The sequence below is a fragment of the Physella acuta genome, unplaced genomic scaffold (genome assembly GCF_028476545.2).
Source record: "Physella acuta isolate Inbredline_101_S28 unplaced genomic scaffold, ASM2847654v3 ptg000473l, whole genome shotgun sequence".
Lineage (NCBI taxonomy): Eukaryota > Metazoa > Mollusca > Gastropoda > Physidae > Physella > Physella acuta.
This window is the reverse complement of record NW_026731992.1, coordinates 55,387-74,520: the sequence shown is the minus strand read 5'-3', so window position 1 is coordinate 74,520 and position 19,134 is coordinate 55,387. Positions and strand designations below refer to the sequence as shown.

General features: G+C 32.9%; 1 protein-coding gene across 2 annotated transcripts; it reads left to right on the top strand.

Moving 5' to 3' along the window:
• The first annotated feature begins 1,044 nt into the window (after positions 1-1,044).
• LOC131943910 (serine/threonine-protein phosphatase 2A 56 kDa regulatory subunit epsilon isoform) lies at positions 1,045-18,439 on the top strand. Of its 2 annotated transcripts, XM_059304251.1 has the most exons (12): positions 1,045-1,519; positions 9,285-9,481; positions 9,745-9,846; positions 9,965-10,057; positions 12,659-12,789; positions 13,202-13,370; positions 15,137-15,190; positions 15,434-15,484; positions 15,651-15,770; positions 15,904-16,133; positions 16,325-16,444; positions 17,508-18,439. In XM_059304251.1, exons 1-11 carry the CDS (start codon positions 1,378-1,380, stop codon positions 16,413-16,415), a joined length of 1,380 nt encoding a protein of 459 aa, XP_059160234.1. In that variant the 5' UTR covers positions 1,045-1,377; the 3' UTR covers positions 16,416-16,444; positions 17,508-18,439. The 2 variants fall into 2 exon arrangements, with proteins under 2 accessions (XP_059160234.1, XP_059160232.1); XM_059304249.1 differs by having other exon boundaries at positions 16,325-18,439.
• The last annotated feature ends 695 nt before the right edge of the window (positions 18,440-19,134 follow it).

The following is a 19,134-nucleotide window of genomic DNA, read 5'->3' as shown; positions in this document are numbered from 1 at the left end:
GTGTGTGAGCGCGCGACAGTACGTAAAAGATTTAATAATTACAGTCATGATTTTCGTTCCCTAAAACTTTACTCGACGCCAATAAATTCCCTTTTTAAAAAAAGAGTAATAAATTAAGAAAAAAAATATGTCTCATCTGAGTTTAGAGGGAAATTTGTAGTAGGCGAAAAAGCGCCCCCCCCCCCCCAAACTATAACAAACTGGAAAGCGGTTTTTGCGGTCACTGTTTCTTAAAAGTATATTTTGTACCTTTACATAATCAAGGTAGAAAATAGCCGTTAAATTTCTTAACTTTGACTGTTTATAATTCAAAACTGCAGCTTAAAATGAGCTTTAAAAAAATCACCCCTTTTGGCACTCCACAAGGGTCGACGCCCGGCCGCACGCCCCCTAGGTCTACGCCTCTGCTTTGTGCTCGGCTTGGCACTGAGAAGTAATCATGTTACGAGTCATTAAAAAAATATGGATATTTCATAACATTTGTTGGGCCAAGGAAATATAATTGTTAACAGATTTAAGTTCGTGGTTGCTGTAAGTAAGGCGAGCATTTTTTGTAGCTTCTTATTTGTATTCAATTAATCTGCGAATAGGCGCCACAAAGCTACAAATAATCTTAGGGGGGAGCAGCCATCGATGCTCTAACAACCCCTGCGTACGCCTGTTTTAAATCTAAATTGAAAAACCGAACTAAAAATAAATAAATAAATAAATAAAAGGGGGAAAACTTTAGATACACTTAAAGATAGAGAGTAATTACATTGTTATATCCCTTAGATCGCTAAATCGTGGGTGCCTGCTAGTGCACATAGTTTTGGTGTACATTCTGTACTATTCGAAGATGTACACCGTTACTGCTAGTGATATTTTTGTTAAATGTATTAAGAGAACATTATTTGACCTATACATTGGCACAATATTTATAATTAGTTTTTTTTAACATTTTTCAAAATGTCAGTGGCTGCTCATTCGTAATCACGCCTTCCTTTAATAACCCAATGACCTTATTAAGGTCAAGGTCACAGACAAATCTCGTTTAAATCTCAATGTGCTTGAATTAAGGCGAGAAATGGGCAACCATTATCTGAGTAGCAACACACTGTGATATTTTGTTTTCCCTATTATTTATCTGTTTTTTCTCTATAATTTGCAAGATATTGACCGGTTTAAGATTAAGCCGATTATCAGTCTTGTAAAAACGGTAATTACTTTACAAAAAGGTCTACATTACTTGTATGAACACAGTTAGTTGTGCTGTCAAGTGTATCCACGGATTTGATTGTAGAGACTGCAAATGTCCAATAACAAAAAACAATTGATGCACACGTGAATTGACTAATCTATTTACAGCGGTTTAACCGCATTAACAGTTTAGTCAACATGTCGGCAAAGCTAGCTGATCGCATTGACCCATTTACAGCGAAAGCAGCCGTTAAATCCAAGAAACAAAAGCGATCACAAGGTTCATCACACTATCGAGCAAATACTGCACCAGAACTCCAGGCTTTACCTCATTTGAAAGGTAACAACTGTGAATTGCAAATGTGAAATACAAATTTAACTGGATTGTTAATTCATGCTTTGCTTTTGTGTAACTAATCAGTCAACTAATGCTTTATGATGGACTGGGCACCAGGTCTTCACTTCACTACTCAAATCAGGGTTGCCTCTTGAACATGGTCAGAGTATTGTAGAATGCAAGATTTGTTAGCTGTTAGCCTGTTTCACACACTTTTTAATTTAATTATTTCTTTATTAAAACTACTTTATTGTAAATTATATCCATTTCAAGAACAGATAGCAAAAAAAAAAAGACCCAAACTCATTGCCTTAAAATAATTCTTTTTTATTTTGTTAAAATTGAGAAGGCTTAGGCCTAACTCACTTCATGGCTTCTGCATGTCAAGAAAAAGTAAAAGTAAAGGTGTGCAAATTTGGATGGTTGTGAATTCTAGATCAATGTTACCTATGGAATCTTGATGTTTATTTTTGTTTCCTGTGTATTATCTCAATGTTCTTTTTGTATCTATTTTATTTGTCTCAAAATCTATGACTTCATCTAAATAATAGGCCTAATTATTAGAAACAAATGTTTTTAATTTGATTAGCACTAAAATATATTGGTGAACATCGATCTTAACACGGACATTGTCATGCTAATAGGAATTATTTTCTTTTCTCTAAAGTGACTTCATCTTAATTTTCAACATCCTTCATAGACTCGCATATATATATTTTTTTAGCTTAGTTTTAAGGCGGAGATCCATATAGTGGTGAAAGTTGAGCCAGCCTGCCACTTGACTGATATGAAAACCTGTATTTCTTTATCATAAACCATAAAGTTGCATTTGCATTTTTTTTTCTGGCTATGGATGGTTGCCCATTTATCTACATGTAGTCTTGCATTGAAATGATGTTTGGCTAGACTAGCAGTGTTTTATTGAGAACCCCTTTATTAACAGGCATTACTGGAAAAACCAGGAAGTGTTCATTTGGTCCAACCATTGTTTTATTGGCCAATGTAATTCAGTATGAGTATAGTATATAATAAGTTTGATGATTACAGCAGACATGCTTACCATCCCACCTTCTGTATTACACACAAAAAATACATCTCATTCTGTCATTCCGATTTTGTTGAAGTTTGTTCATCAATGAAAAAAAAAAAAAAGATGACTAAAAATCATAAAACCAATTGGACAAAGAGAGGGAAAATTAAATTACTTCACCTTGGCTTTCGCTTACTATTCAGTGTTTACGTCGGCCTAGGCTACATATTGATAATCTGGAAATGTTAGCTGCCGAGCTTGCGGGAGCTGTAAAAAATGAATTCAATATTTGCGATGTATTCCAAGGAATGAGCGAATACAGAAATAAGCGTTCTTTAAAGATTTTGTGATTGAAAATTAGACAATAGATAAAAATTGTATTTAAATAAATATGTGTAGAACTGTACTGTAATATATGTATTAATGTACAGAATAATGTTCTTTTTTCCCAAACTATTAAATTAAATACAAATTTATTTAAAGAAGTTAATTGATTTATTGATATATTCATTTATAGAAACACCCCTTTAATTATAAAAGTTCAGTCTGTTCAGAACAAGTACTTTATTTTCACAAAAGATTAAATACTTTCACCGGCTTTGTAACGTCATTTGATTTAGTTACTTATTTTCACAGCAAACATGGCAGCTTCCATGGAAGACCATGTTGCCCATTCAAAAGTTTAATGCTTTATAAATGCTAAATTTCTGTCGACTATAGCTTTAACGATATGTCTGTTTGCTATTTTTATTAGGTTCCAATACTATTATTAATAGGATACGCTTGGCACTTCTTCTAATTTGAGTATACAGTAAATTTATTTTGATCTACATTCTACCGATTGGCCAAACCGAAATTAATTAGTTAGAAACAAAAAATAAGAATTAAAACACTAAATAATTTAGCTTCTTTATGAAATTATTTTAGTCCTTAAATATTTTATATAAATCTTTGCTTTTTAGCTTTACAGATCATTTAATTCGATAATACAAGGAATGTATCTAGAGCTACGGATAAACTAGACTTAAACCAGCTCTAGATTGTAGATCTAGCTCTATCTATATCTCGAATCTAGGCCAATAAACTATTTTCAGGTCTTAAAACCTAATAATTTTATATAAATCTTTGTTTAGCAATGATATTGGCTAAATTAGGCTATAATTTAGTATTAAACAATAGTGTAATTTAACTTTATTATACACTTGCTCTAAGTATATCAACCCAATAATTTTGCCCCGCTGGCTGAGATGAATGATAGTGTAATAGTTACCATACAGGTGATTTGGATACAAGACACATATCAATGTTAATTTTTAATGCACAGTGGGTAATCACAACTCACGTGATTGGTTCTAATGCGTTATTTTGTTTGATATTAGTTTTAATATAATTTATTCATTTATTTTTCAAATGATGTTTGAGTTTGAGCTAGGAAAACCTGGCTATTCAATTGTCATTATGTTGTGCTTTTTTTTTTAAGTAATTTGTATTAGTTTGACCGAGAAAATTGTGCTGACCGCATTGGGTGACACCATTTAGGGGTGTGAGACCAAGGCAAAAAATAGCAAAATATATAGAGAAAAATTATAATTCCACTTAAGTGATTAATTTGAGTGTTGGATAGTCTTTTAAGAGGTGCAAATCGAAAATTTGAGGGGGGGTGGGGGTGCAAATCGAAAGTTTGAGGGAGGGGTGCAAATTAAAGTTTGTCTCCGGGAAGAGTTGCTATGCCTCTGGGGGTGACACCATTAAGTGCCGCACCGGGTGGCACCCGACCTCGCAACACCACTGGTCACAACTATAAACACTTTTCCGGTTGTATAATAAAAACTGTTTCTACAATCGAATATGCCTTTATTTTTATTTTTCCATTTTTAAAGAAAATTTAGGTAATACATTTAAAACATCTAACATATTATTTTCAACAAAAGCCCCTATCAAGTTCTCCATATATCGCTGAAATACTGATCTCATATCCTGTGAAAATATTTTGCAAACAGAGAGAGAGAAGAGTGCACATCGGCTTTTATATATTAGGATAAACAGGAATTATTGAATTTGGGCAAAAGTTAAAATCAAGATTTTAGATTGTTACAAATCTGTTTTACACCTCCTTAGGTTGGAAAACTAAATTTTACAGTTCTGTGTGTCTGTCTGAACACAATAACCTGAGTACAGTTTCAGTTATTTTGACAAAATTTCATATATGTCATAAATCAAATTTGTAGCAAAACTTTTGACTACTTTCCAAGTCAAACACCCTGCGCAAAGGCTAGGTCAGCTAAAATATTTGGATTAAAAAGGCCTATACAACTTTCAACTTTTTTTTAATAAATTAAATGTTAATAGATCACTTGCAATTAAATTAAATACTTCAAATTTTACATTGTTCTGTGTTGCTAAAACGTTATCAGTTTGAAAGTCTGGAATTTGCCCCTAAAACCTCAACTTGCGTAAAGTTTTTAAGTTTTAGTTACATAGACGAAATTTCATTTATAAGTATAAGATCTTATACTTGGGTTACTATAAAATTTGAGTGACCTCTGATATCCGGAAGTGGTCCTTTACTTCTTGTTTCTAAAAATACAGATAATAAGTACTGTTTCATTTAGATGAGCAAAATTGTATACATAGCTATTAAGAGTTCTTGATTCTATAAAAAAATTTAGTTATTTTTGGTGACCAGAAGTAGTACTTGACACTATTTCTCATTCCTCAAAAAATGCTAGTTCTACAAGACTGATTTGTTTAAAAATTTTCACTTTGATTGAGACTAGATGTCTATGTACTTAGACATTAAATGTGACTTAGATAACTTTTTAAAAATTATCAGTTTCCTATATAAAGTACTAATTTTTCGCTCAGTTATGCACACATTGTTTACGTTCATTTGGTGCGCAAATACTGATTCTGCTACAAATAAAGTGGGAGTGATCCCTCCTAAATTTTAACCTATCATCATCACTCCTTGTGGCCCCTGGGGAGCAAAGGGCTGCAACCATACATCTCCAGCGGACTCGGTTTTGGGCTGCTCCTCCAATCTGTGCCCATGAGAGCCCAGCTGTTTTTGCCTCTTCCTCAACCGTTCTCTTCCATGTTTAAATTTTATCCTATATTACATTGTTACTTTCTCGTATACAGAATACATAGAAAGTCTAGTAATCATCCACAACGATCATATTAAATTTTGAGTTTTCACCCTTTTACACCTCAATCCTTCATCACATCCGGAGTATAGAGGACTTATTTTAATCGGGCAAAAATTATAAATCCAGATATATCAAAATTTTGGCATTTTATAAGTTATCGAGTCGGAAAAATTGGACTTTTGCAATTATGTCTGTGTGTGTGTATGTATGTCTTTCTGTAAACACGATAACTTGAGTACCATTACAGCTTGGTTGATGAAATTTCATATATAAGTATTATATCAAATTTGTAGTTCTGTTTCAACTTTTCTGTGATTTCCAATAACCGGAAGTGGAACTTATTCTTTCAATTTTTTTAAAAGCCTATAACTTGAGTACTGTTTCAGATAGAAAAACAAAATTTCACATATAAGTAAAATACCTAATTCTCTGCTTTCTATCAAATTTTGAGTAATTTCCGTTAACCGGAAGTAGTAAATTACACTATTTTCGATTTCTCATCAAATATGAATTTATAAAGTTCTAAAAATATTCCGCACTATTATACACCGACTGTTTTTCGTTCACTTGGTGTGCAGTTCTTTTTTCTACAAGATTCCATTCTATTTTAAAAGGTTTAAGTAATTAAAAATCATGTCTATATCGTGATGTGCCATCTCCCGTAATGTTATATAAGAATATTCGAGAAAGTTTAGGGAAGATCACTCCCGTTTTATTTAAATAGATAGAAACCATTTAAAAAAGAGTTGCACACTTAATGAACATACACAATGTGTGTAAAGTAGAGCAGGAAAATTTGTGTTTTATAAAGGAAATATTTATTTTTATAAAGTTAAACATCTAGTTCAGCCAAATTTTATGTAGCGGTGCATTGTTGTCATCGAGTGTAGACATGCTTGAAAAATTTTGAAGAAACTAGTCCTATGGAAGTGATCTTTTTTAAGAAATAGTGTAAAGTAATTCACTGAAAATCACTTAAAATTTGAGAATATCAAGAGAAAAAAGATCATAAATCTACTTTTAAAATTTTATCCACATAACTACTCGTGTTATAGAATATTACCACTTCAGTTATTTGAGGTCACTCTGTAATTGAAAATAATCCAAGTACAAGATCTTGTACTTGTTAATGAAAATGTGACTAATTAGATCTACATTGAATAGTGTTCAAGTTGTCTTCAAATGGAAATAAAGTACCACTTCCGGTTACTGGAAATTGTTCAAAATTTTACAGAAGCATGCGCATATAATGTATTATATATCTGTGAAATTTTGTCCACCTAACAAGTTTTGAAGTTATTGGCTTTGAATGAGTACAACTTCTAGTAACCAGAAATAGTTCAAAAGTTGATACAGAACTACAAATTTGGTATATTACCTATACAGGAAATTTTGTTAAGATTATCACTTTCACAACTGCTAAACTAAGTTTTTCCAACTCAATGAGGTGTAAAATGTAGAGATTTGTGTTTTTTGCGCAATTACATTATTTTCTCTGTACTTCATATACGAGAAAGTAAAAATAAAGATTATAAAAATTAATTTTTTTTTAAATATTTCTATGGCCCAGTAGCACTGAAAGTACCATCCCCATTACTGTAATATAAGAATATACCTGAAAGTTTAGATCAGATCACACCTGATTTATTTACATAAAAAGTAACAATAAAGAATTACCTATACTTAATTACCTGATGAATTGCGAATTTTAAAAACGCAAGCACTCAGCAGCATATAAATTAACACTTATTGTATGCAGGTATAATGTGATTTTAGTAGTCGAATGTTCGACCACGCAGTTCCTCAATGGTTTTTTGCTGATTGTTAAGATATGGATTTATTTTAACATCTAAAAACTGTTATGACGTAAGAGGTGGGTTTTGCTGTGTGCAATACAGGCCATTTGGCTACTCAAAGTTCACTGGAAACCATGATCCAGTATTTCGAAGCACAGGGGAACATCTATTTTTTTCTATACAATAAAAATTAAATATATATAGAACACTGAACATAAGCATTGTGAGTAATAAATGTTGTTCCATTTTAAAAAATAATCATTTATGTACTATCAACAAAGCTATTTAGAATCTAGTGCAAAAGCTAGAGATAAACTATTTTTTCTATCCGTTTTGTCGCCATATTAGCATTGCTATCATCATAGGTCCATAAAACTAATATTGTGTGTGTAATGAAATCAAAACTGAATGTTTAGGAAAGTGGTGTTGTTAGGCTATTAATATTACAGGTTTAACAGCCCAACTGTTGTTGCTGAATGGCTGGCAGTTTCCTAATATTTGAGTTTACTACCAATCTTACTGATCCTTCCAATTTGTTAGCACACATGCATAAACAATTAGAATGAGAGGACTTGGTTAGTAAATCTAATCTTATTCTTCAACCAGCAAACCCACTGAATATTCTGTCATTTGTAAGATGTAAATTTAAACTAGTTAATATTTAAGACTAGCCGTCCCGGCCAGGCCCTGCTCTGGCTTCTGTGAAAAACCTTTCTGTTAAAGACCATTACCTGTGTGTTTAGTAATCATCATAAACCCGGCATTGCCCACCCAAACCACAACCAACCAAAACCAAAACAACAAAACGCAAACATAACGCTAACACAATTACAAATACAAACGAAAACAAAAACTTAACAACAAACACAACCACACCCACAAACACCAATACATACACAAATAAAAAACAAACAAAAAAGCAAACGAAAACAAAAACCTAACAACAAACCCAACCACAAACACCAATACCACCAAAAAAAAAATCAACGAAAAAAGCAAACGAAAACAAACCAAATCCAAACGCAAAACCAACCAAAAACACAAATACAAACCCAAACAAAAAAAACACAAACAAAAACGAAAAAAGAAAGAACAAAAACGAACCAAATTAAAACGCAACCACTAACGCAAACCCACCTAAACACAAAGAAAACACTAACGCGAACATAAACGCCCGGGGCGGAATCACCTGTTTTAGCTTAATGAACGACTATAGTACCCCAACTTATTCACAGTCTTTTGCACTCACTTAAACGAACGCGCCTGTTTCAATTTAATAAACAATTTTAATACTCCAAGCTTATCCGTAAAATACCTACATTTGCACTTGATTAATCCCCGCTAATTATGTAATTATTTTTTTTCCCAACACCAAAACAAAGTAATTAAAAAGTAAATTATTTTCACGGAATGCAATGGTTTTATAAAGTTATAAAGGGAAGTAATTGTGTTTTTCCTAATTTATCAAAGGGAAGTAAGTGCTATAGGACTAAATAAAGACATAATTAGAATTTTTGTAAAAGATGATATTTTTTTTAAAACTTGTGTTTAATGAACATGCCGACAATTATTACTATAATTTGAAAAATGAAAATTATTTCCCAACACTTTCAATAGTAATTTTTTAGCTCATAAATTTAGACAAATGCGCACGATAATTTTCTAACTTTTAAATTCGTACACTTCCAACGACATACAAATGCATTACATACAGAACTGAGCTTTATATATTAGATTAGAAGATGTCTATCTGTTGCTACTGATTATACTTTTAAAAAAATTGTTTTGTGCAGACACACCACAGACTGAACAGCTTGAGCTGTTCATCAAGAAACTACAACAATGCTGTGTTGTATTTGATTTTATGGACCCTGTAACAGACCTGAAGAGCAAAGAAATAAAGCGTGCAGCACTCAATGAATTAGTGGACTATATCACTGCAACTAGAAATGTTCTTACAGAGCCTGTGTACCCAGAAATTGTTCGCATGGTAAGAATTTTGTGTGCATTTGTTTTTCTAGAGTTGTGCTCTTGGCAACATTGTGTGCTATAGTTGCAGCATTTAAATTTATTACTTGAGCCAAACAAAAGTCTTGTTAAAAATGTTTAGCTTTTTTTTTCTGTTCATAAATAAGCTTAGGTAGCTACTTTGTTGCTAGAGCTCATGTTTACTGATTACCTTCCTATGATTGTTGAATTTAAATTGTCATCATTGATTGATAATGATTTCTTTTTAAAAAAAATTCATCTTAGATCGCCTGCAATATCTTCCGAACTCTTCCTCCTAATGATAACCCTGATTTTGACCCAGAGGAAGATGACCCAACTCTTGAAGCATCGTGGCCTCACTTACAAGTATGTCAGTGCAGTTATGGGGAAAAGGGAATTGTGGTTTTAATTTTAATTAATTTACACATTTTAAACTATGGATTGTAAACATTTTTTGATGCAGTTCATGCTTTTTCCTCTACAGATAGTGTATGAGTTTTTTCTGCGCTTTCTAGAATCTCCTGACTTCCAGCCCAGTTTGGCTAAAAAGTATATAGACCAAAGATTTGTTCTTCAGGTGAGCAACTGGCTTCATTAATCAAACACTAAGAATCCATCTCATTTCTAAATTTTTAAAATATTACATTTTTCACTGTGATAGGATTTGTTTTCATGTGTGTGCCTTCCAATTTTGAGTGGAAATCCGTTATTTACGTTTGAGCTGCAATTTTTCTTCGCCCATTATATTTTTCCTAATTTTTCTGCCAATTGTTGTTTTTTTTTTAAGTTTTTACATTTAAAAAAATGACCTTTACTGTGATGGCTGACATGCGCATTCCACAAATTTCTTTTAAGAAATCAAGTATTACATAAGGATTAGGTCAAGATTTTATTTGCTATTGTTCCTTTTTTTGTTGTCACTCATATCAGACAACCGAATATCATATTATTTTTTTTTCCTTTCTGGATTCACAAGATTTGAGTTTTAAAATTTCAGAGTTTGCATTTTAAAAAAAAAAAATTAAGATCGTTTTAGGCTTGAAAATTTTGGCATTCTAGAAATTGTTTTTATCATCAAGACTCCCACTTATGACCCTTACCGCCTTTCCCGAATGCGTCGACGATACAATATCCACTTCTGTTAAACCTAGAATCATTATCATTACACCGTCATTTTTCTGACTTTTGTATACCCGACATCACGCCAAAATTTCTGTCACTGCGACCTTATATTTTCTCCTAGGCCTATCTTAACTTACCATGACCTCACAATATAGTTTAGTGCTGGATCTAGATATGTAGCTATTAACCATAAAAATTTCCTAATGCCAATGGGCCTATTTACTGCGTTAGTGGAAAAAACTAATAGCATATGACGTCACCAACAATCTCACAAGCACTATGGAGAAAATAAAAATGGGCTGTATCAGATGGGTGAGGCTGTAGACGGAAATGTTTGATGTCATTTGTGGTGTGGCTGTCTGGCTATTAATGACGATATGGGTTGGGGGTAAAATTCGCATTGTTTACGCGCCGTCATCCAATAGCTACTCTAGGCTGTGTGATAAAAATAACTATGTCCGACCATTACTAGCCTAAAGCATAGCAGATCATCTTTTTTTTTTAAAGGCTGAAAATTTTTGCGCCGACTACATTTTTCTTTTTTGTATAAGGTATTGCCCTAAGAAGGAAAAAGCTAATTGATTTGAAGGACAATTTTATGTATGAAACTTTACGGACACTTTTTGCTACAAGTATATCCATAAAACAAACCACCTATTGTCTGCTACTTCAAGGTCGCGCTGACCGTAAGACCAATGACACGCGACCATGCGAGCGCCGTTGTGTCTCACAGTCTAGGCTTGTCTACAAGCGCTGTTACATCTAAATTAAACATGGTTATTTTTAATTAGGGCCTACTAGATTTAAGAAAAAACTAGATGTACATCGTTTTGGGTATTCAAACAATATGTAGGCCTGCTATAATTTAGTTACACGATTCATCAGGGTCTAGATCTAATTGTTTTTTAACTGTTGTAAAAATGTTGTAACTGTTGTAAAATGTTTAAAAACCTTGAAATACCGTATTTGAGATTATTGCCGCTGTCACTGCCCCCTCCCGTCTTATTTTCTCTATTTGTGTTGAATGGGGAAAATAGGGTTTTAGATTTTTTATATGGCTGTTAATAATCAAAGCCCTGTATAACTACAGTAACAGTGGCAATTTGTTAAGGGTCGTGCATATGGTGGGCTTTATTATTCAATAACAAGACGTTGAGGTTAGCAAAATATTCACTTTAAAAAATGAGTGGCACCCCTGTATGTTATATAATTTTTCCAAATCTTGGCGTACTTCCAATTTTATCAGAATTGGTGAATTTTCAGTCCACATTTTCTGCTATTTCCAGTTTAATATTTTCACAAAAAAAGAAATAAGGAAAAGTATTCTAAAATCTTGTTCTTAAATAGAAAATAGCCTACATCTCTCGGGGTTTGTTTCTTTACCATTAATCTTACATGCACTGTAGTCTAGCTATAATTTATCTACCAGCATTTGAATTCACCCTCTGTTTTTAAAGCTAACCCCACTACCATTTTACTCTGCTTTCCATTTAATTGATTTTTTAAAAATCCTTACACATGAATACGAGAACTCGATAAACCCATCCCTTTCAACTATCGCTGATTTTTAAGCTTGTGTTAGCTCACCATGACCCAGAGTTCTTGTTTGAAACTGTTTGTTTAGTGAAAATCAAAAGTGATGTCACTGTCTCAAATAACTATGTTCCTGTTGTTGGCTTACTGATTTCAAAACTTAACTCACAGTGACCCACAACTGTCTCTTGTTAATAGTTTGTGGGTGAAGAAATGCAATACCAGCTTGTTCAATAGTTAAATATAAAAAAAAATTTTAAAGGGAAACAAATTGCAATTAGAAAGGACATTCATTGTTATTAAAGAGTAAAAGAAATTTATTATTAACTATTAATTTGTATAATAATGAATGGCTTGTGACCGCTTTAATTGCAATAAAACATCTTGGGTTGGGTGCAAAAAATTCTTTTTATCCTGGTCGGGTCACAGTCACATCCCTGTTTTTTTATGAGAATATTTCTTTTGAAACATTGTATGCATAAATAAGTTAGTCTGTCTGCTTACATTACTATTTCCTTTTCAGCTTCTAGAACTATTTGACAGTGAAGACCCACGTGAAAGAGATTTTCTCAAGACTGTTCTTCATAGAATATATGGAAAATTTTTGGGCTTAAGAGCATTCATAAGGAAGCAGATTAATAATATATTTCTCAGGTAATGATTTACAACTCTAACATAGATTGTTTAATAAGCCAGTTGGGAATATGGCAATGTATATATTTTTAACCCTCATCCCAACCCTATTAAGCTATTTTCCCTTTTTACCTCGTATATATATACTAAGTATAGAGAAAGTCTTGTAATCGTGCACCATTGCTAGATTATTTTTTTCTGGTGGTTTTTTCCTTTCTAATTTTTTCTAATAACTAGGAAAAAATGCAGCACAGGAATAAAAATTTATGTAATGTTCTATTCCTAGACACCTTGAGCAGTCCTAATACTTATACATACTTTAATATTTTGCTTAAAATAAATGAATAATAAAGGTAGCTGCACATATATTTTTTATTTGGTGCGGATGTGGCTGATGAAGCAGATATATGAGTAATAATTGTTTGTATTGTAGGTTTATTTATGAAACTGAGCAGTTTAATGGTGTGGGAGAACTCCTAGAAATATTGGGGAGCATTATCAACGGGTTTGCATTGCCACTGAAAGCAGAACATCGTCAGTTTCTAATGAAAGTACTAATTCCCCTGCACAAGTCTCGCAGCTTAAGTCTGTATCATGCTCAGGTCAGTATAAGTTTGCTCAATTGTATTTTAACCCACTAACTGTCAAGTGCAGTTAAAAATGTCAAAATTCATTATTGAATTTAATCTGAGATCTTTACTTGAATACATCTTCCGAAAGTTGGATTAGAAATCTTTTGATACACAAATAATTTGTATTTATCTTGTGTATGTTGAAATTGACCTTGATGTTTACAGGACAAGTAAAAGCCGACTACTCAACATCTGTATTCAACCCACCCTAAAACCTCATCATTAGTTGTCCCAAATGTCAAAATCTTCTATATATATAATTCTTTTCATGGACACCACGACGCAAGCCGACTATCTAATGTAATGTCGAACTCACAACTTATGAATTACTAAAAAGTAGAAAATAAAACAACTAAATAGCTGCATATGATACGCCGCAGGTCTTGTTTTTTTTTAGATAATAGACAACATGATTTCTAAAATATAGAACTTTATAAACTTCTTTTGAAAACCCATTTTGTGTCCATTTTTTTGTGACTTTCACGTTGCACTCACTCCCAAAATAGCATTTTTTAAAAAAGACACAAATGTACACATTTTAAAAGTTTAATTAAATTTTTTGTATTAAAAAATGAATACTGAAACGAAAACCACAAACACGAATATCTAGTTATCTTTTTATTTTCTCTCTCGTATAAATCAAATTTTAAAAAGTGTAAATAGTCATTCCCATTTTATAATGGAAATTTTAGCTATGTAGGCTACAAAGTAACCCAGTGCTCCAATACTGGTAGCAGAAAGGGAAATCATTTTTAATAGTTATTTCCCCTTTACCAACATAATCCAGACATGCCTACCGTCCCGCCAAAAGCAGAGTTGTTCTGCTTTCTTACAACAAAATTGTGTCCTGTTCTGCCATCTCATTTTCATCAAAGTTTGTTCAGATTTTATTTATTTTTTTTAATTAATAAAGAAAATTAACAAATCAAATTGAAAAAAAGAGCAGGGATTAGCAATTATCTCCCTTTGGCCATGTTTTCTTTTCCTTGTTTACTTACAATATCAAATACTAGATTTACTAATAGATAATGTGGTTTATCTAGCTTCTGAACATTTTTTTTTTTTCCAATTGAATTGTAGATTTAAATTATGCCTAAAATAACATGCAGGAAGAAAAATACAATAAAATCATGACTAACATGTTAAGTTCTAGATCTAGATACAGATCTACCTCTATCTTGTAAGTTGTAACTACTAAGAAGTAATTAGGACTTTTACTAGGTAGATCTAGGTCTTAACTCTTGTATGTTATATTACATACGAAGCCTTAACCATTTGTTTTTCATATAGCATAGAACATAGCTAGGTAGAAACAATCAAATCAGTAACGTTAAGTCAAAGCTGGTATTTTTACTGAGAGGGGGTGGGGGGTGGGGATTCTCAGGATACTGATTATCTTTTTTTTAATATTTAATTGTAGCCTGGAGACTAGTTATATATAACTAGAAGCCTACTAATGTCATTAGACTTATTTTTAATTATTTATTTTTGACTTAGTAAAGTAGTGTCCGCGCATATGTTCCTACTTTTGGCTGCCAGGGGTAGGCATGTCTGATAATCATTTATTTACATTTTTAATGATGATTTTTTTAAGATCCATTAGAGCAAATCATCCATAAACTAACGATTATCAGCCAATTATGACAGTTTGTGGGTTAAAAATGTAGATTTTGCTAGGGCCTTGTTAAATATTTTTCCCATCATCCATTTGAAAACTTTTCTCTCATGTTTCACAGCTTGCATATTGTGTTGTTCAATTTTTGGAAAAAGATGCTTCATTAACAGAAGATGTAAGTATATTTAGGCATATACATGTTTGATCTTCCTTATATAAAAATTTAGAGACAAGGCAATCTCAACACAGACTGCTTAGAAAGATCTAAGTCCTTACCCCCTGTCAATTAAACTATCAATCCCAGATGAATTTCTCCAAAAAAAGGATAAATCTTAAGTACTTGGTCTGCACTTTGCAATGATAAATACTGCTTTAAGCCGTCTTGCTCCGTATTGATTTATTTCTATTCTGTTTATAGGTGATAAAAGGATTATTGAAGTTCTGGCCAAAGACGTGCAGCCAGAAAGAGGTAAGATATTTGATTTCTCATCTACTTTAATTTGAACACAAGTGTCTTGGTCTACTTGCACAATACTAAAAACAATAGAAACACTTGTTAAGATGAAGCAGAGGGTCAAAACTAGGTCATGGTAAAAAGACAATTATAAAAAATGTGTTGACTTTTCAACTTGCAGGTCATGTTTTTAGGTGAAATAGAGGAAATTTTGGACGTCATTGAACCTACTCAGTTTCAGAGGATTCAGGATGATTTGTTTCGCCAGATAGCTAAATGTGTTTCAAGTCCTCATTTTCAAGTAATTAAATATTTAATTATCCCTAATATCACATTATTTGGAACATGTCTTAATTTACTTTGCTTCTATGTAGGGTGTTATCACATTCAGCTAGTTCTTGCTGCTTTGTATTAAAAGGTTGTTTTCATTACAGGTTGCAGAAAGGGCATTGTATTTCTGGAATAATGAGTACATAATGAACTTGATTGAAGAAAATTCTGGCATTGTGCTCCCTATTATGTTTCCTGCTCTCTACCGCATTTCCAAGGAACACTGGAATCAAACAATAGTGGCACTTGTTTACAACGTCTTGAAAACTTTCATGGAAATGAACAGCAAACTGTTTGATGAGCTTACAGCAAACTACAAGGCTGAAAGACAAAAGTAAGCCAAATGGTAGTTTAGAGTCAGCCAATGATCTTGTCTCACCTACCTAGAGTCAGCCTATGATCTTGTCTCACCTACCTAGAGTCATCCAATGATCTTGTCTCACCTACCTAGAGTCAGCCAATGATCTTGTCTCACCTAATTAGTTTAGAGTTAGCTAAATTGTCTCACCTGTTTTCTATCCACAGAGAGAAGAAAAAAGAGAAAGATAGAGAAGAACTCTGGAAGAAATTGGATAGGTTGGAAATGAATAGCAAGAAAACAAATAAGAAATCTTAACGTCATTGATCTGTATATGTGTTATGGAGGTGTGAAAGGCAAAGAGAGCCATTTGTTAATACATATTTATTTTATCATCATCATTATTAATATAAATATTATAAATAGTGATTTACAAATACAAAGTAATTTGTTCCCTTTTTTTATTGTTTAATTTTGTTTATATTTTTTAAAAATATTTTTGTTTAGATTTAAGGCTGAACCTTTGATGTCAGTGTTGAAAGATGAATATTCATTGGTGTGTGAATGTGGATATGTATGGGTGTATATAAACATATATACATGCATGCATAAACACATGCATATGCTTGGGGGGGGGGGGAGGCTGTAGAGCTTGTAATTTCATCAATTGACCAATGTGCCAAAATTTTCAGCAAATAGGTGAAACTTTCCATTGATTAGTCTACATTAAGATAATTAAACAGCATCTCTATAGGTGGGGAGAGCTCCATTTAAAAACTGTTGAGTCCATCTTTTATGTAGTTGGGGAGGGGGTGTTCATTAAAAAATATCACAGCATTGTCTTTTTTAGATCCATGTGCTGTTGACATAGTTATTTGATTTGCTCTCAAGAGTTTTTGCTGATAGTTCTTTAACAGGCCATCCATTGTCCCTATTTGTGATGACTCATTGTACAGTACTAGTGAATGAATGTCTGATTAGTGTGGTCCACTTATTTAATGGGGTATTTTAAAGCTTTGGTCAGTTGTCTATGTGCCCTTTGGTTTGCTGCCTTGAGCTGCTGTAGTTTGTTCATTGACCTGCAATAATCCAGCGTGCTTGTGTAAATGATCCATCACTCTCCTACTGTAGTCACTTTATTTTAGTAGTTGAATGTTTTCATTTCACCTATTTTCACTTTGTATAAATGAATGTCATCTTATTTATTCACATTTTAAATTTTCCCCTAAAATACTACCCCCCTCTATCAAATATTTCCCGTCTGAAAATGTTAGAAATTGATCTTTGATTTCAAGCCATTTAGAACTTACCCACCATGTAGAAACTGTGTGCTCATTTCCATGCTTGTTGTAGAACCAACCTTAGGCCAGATGGTTTTAAACTTGTGTGTGATGTTTTTTTTTTTTGCAGCACATCTCATTTAGTTGAATGGACAAGCACAAGACGTCTGTTTGATTTCCTTTTAACTCATCACTTGTAACACTCAGCCATCCTTGTCCTGGTGGCCCACTTAAGGAAGTGAGAATATGTGCTCATTACATTTAAACAATTGTTTTAATAATGTGCTGCTCCCCTGGTTGGTATATATTTTTATTTGTCACCTTTGGAAGATGTGTTCCAGTCTAGAGGTTGTGCATCTGACGGCTCAAATAATTTCCTTAGCTGGAATGTTTGACTGATGGACAGAAACATTTTTTCTCTGTTTACCTTGTTATTTTTGACCTATCAGCAAGTTTGAATGCTTGTGTAGTAAGCAATCAGTCCTCCAGTCTACACTGGCTTGACCTGAGAAAAAAGCTTGAATGCAGTGGGATGCTAGACTATAGTGAGACCTGACACAATCAGTATTGATGGTTCTATCCATACTGCACTCAAGATTTTATTCACTATTTAGAAACCATTTGCTTGATTTTCTAACTATTCATGCACAATTTTTCTAACTTGATCAACTAATATAAATAGAGAATATTTTTTTTTTTCAAATGAAAAATAATTCTATATAATTATACACCTTAGGATACAAAAAGTCTTAGCCATTGTCTAATTATTTCTTAATTTTATATTTGTATTTAAGAGATAAGTTCTTAAATTGTTTCATAACTTTTTAAAAAAGGATGAAATGTTTTTACAGTGTGACATTGAGTGGCTGAATTTGTATCACTCTTTATTATCTTGTGTTCTGTGAATTTAACTGGAGTGACCATTGGTGTATTATATTGACATAATGCAATGACTTTTTCCCTCCTGTTCATGCTTGACTAGATTGTACATGTATTTGGACTGTTCTTTTGTAGATGCTTAAATGAAGCAAATGTTACATACATTAAAAATCCTATATCGTCCATCTATGTGTGTCTTCTTGTGTCTGTTTGTTTGTCTTGCTTTCTGCAACAAATGGGCACTGGCTCCAATTTTGACCACCTGGAAGCACCTTGTAATGTATTTTGAAAAGAATATCTGGAAATGGTAAGTGGCATCTTTACTCTCTAGAGAATGATGGGTGTCAGTATATGTTTTGGACAGTTATATCTTTTAGCTATAAAAATGTATTGGTTTTTATTAGAAGAAAAAAAAAATTAAAATTGCTGTTTTCAACATTGGTTGTGTAAGGCTGTCTCTCTTCTCCCCCCCCCCCCCCCCCATTGGTTGTATAAGGTGTCAGCTGACAGTCTCTCTCCCCCCATTGGTTGTGTAAGGTTTCTGTTGGCTGTTCCCAAAGTTCGTCAAAGGCCCAATGGTTGCCCAAAGTGTACTTTCTTTCTCCCCCCCCCCCCCCCCCCAGCCAACTTTGCTACTCCCAAAGTCATTTCTAACATGTAGATTTTCTAAAAAGTTTCCATCACTTACCTGTTCTTGAAACTAGTACACCTTTCAAGATGAATCTGTGTAATTGTTTCATGGTAGGTTACATTTGATCAAACTTTATAACTACCTGTTCTACTCATGCACCCGAATCTACATAACCAACTAATAGCTGTTATCTAATTAATGTAAAGGTGTATGATTGCCAAGTGTGCTTGAAATAAAGTATTCAAAT

Excerpts from the sequence above, each read along its gene's own strand:
- LOC131943910 (XM_059304251.1), top strand. The coding sequence starts at position 1,378 with ATGTCGGCAAAGCTAGCTGATCGCATTGACCCATTTACAGCGAAAGCA. Across the intron at positions 9,847-9,964 it reads CATCGTGGCCTCACTTACAA|ATAGTGTATGAGTTTTTTCT; the intron begins GTATGTCAGTGC and ends TTTCCTCTACAG. Across the intron at positions 15,485-15,650 it reads AGACGTGCAGCCAGAAAGAG|GTCATGTTTTTAGGTGAAAT; the intron begins GTAAGATATTTG and ends TTCAACTTGCAG.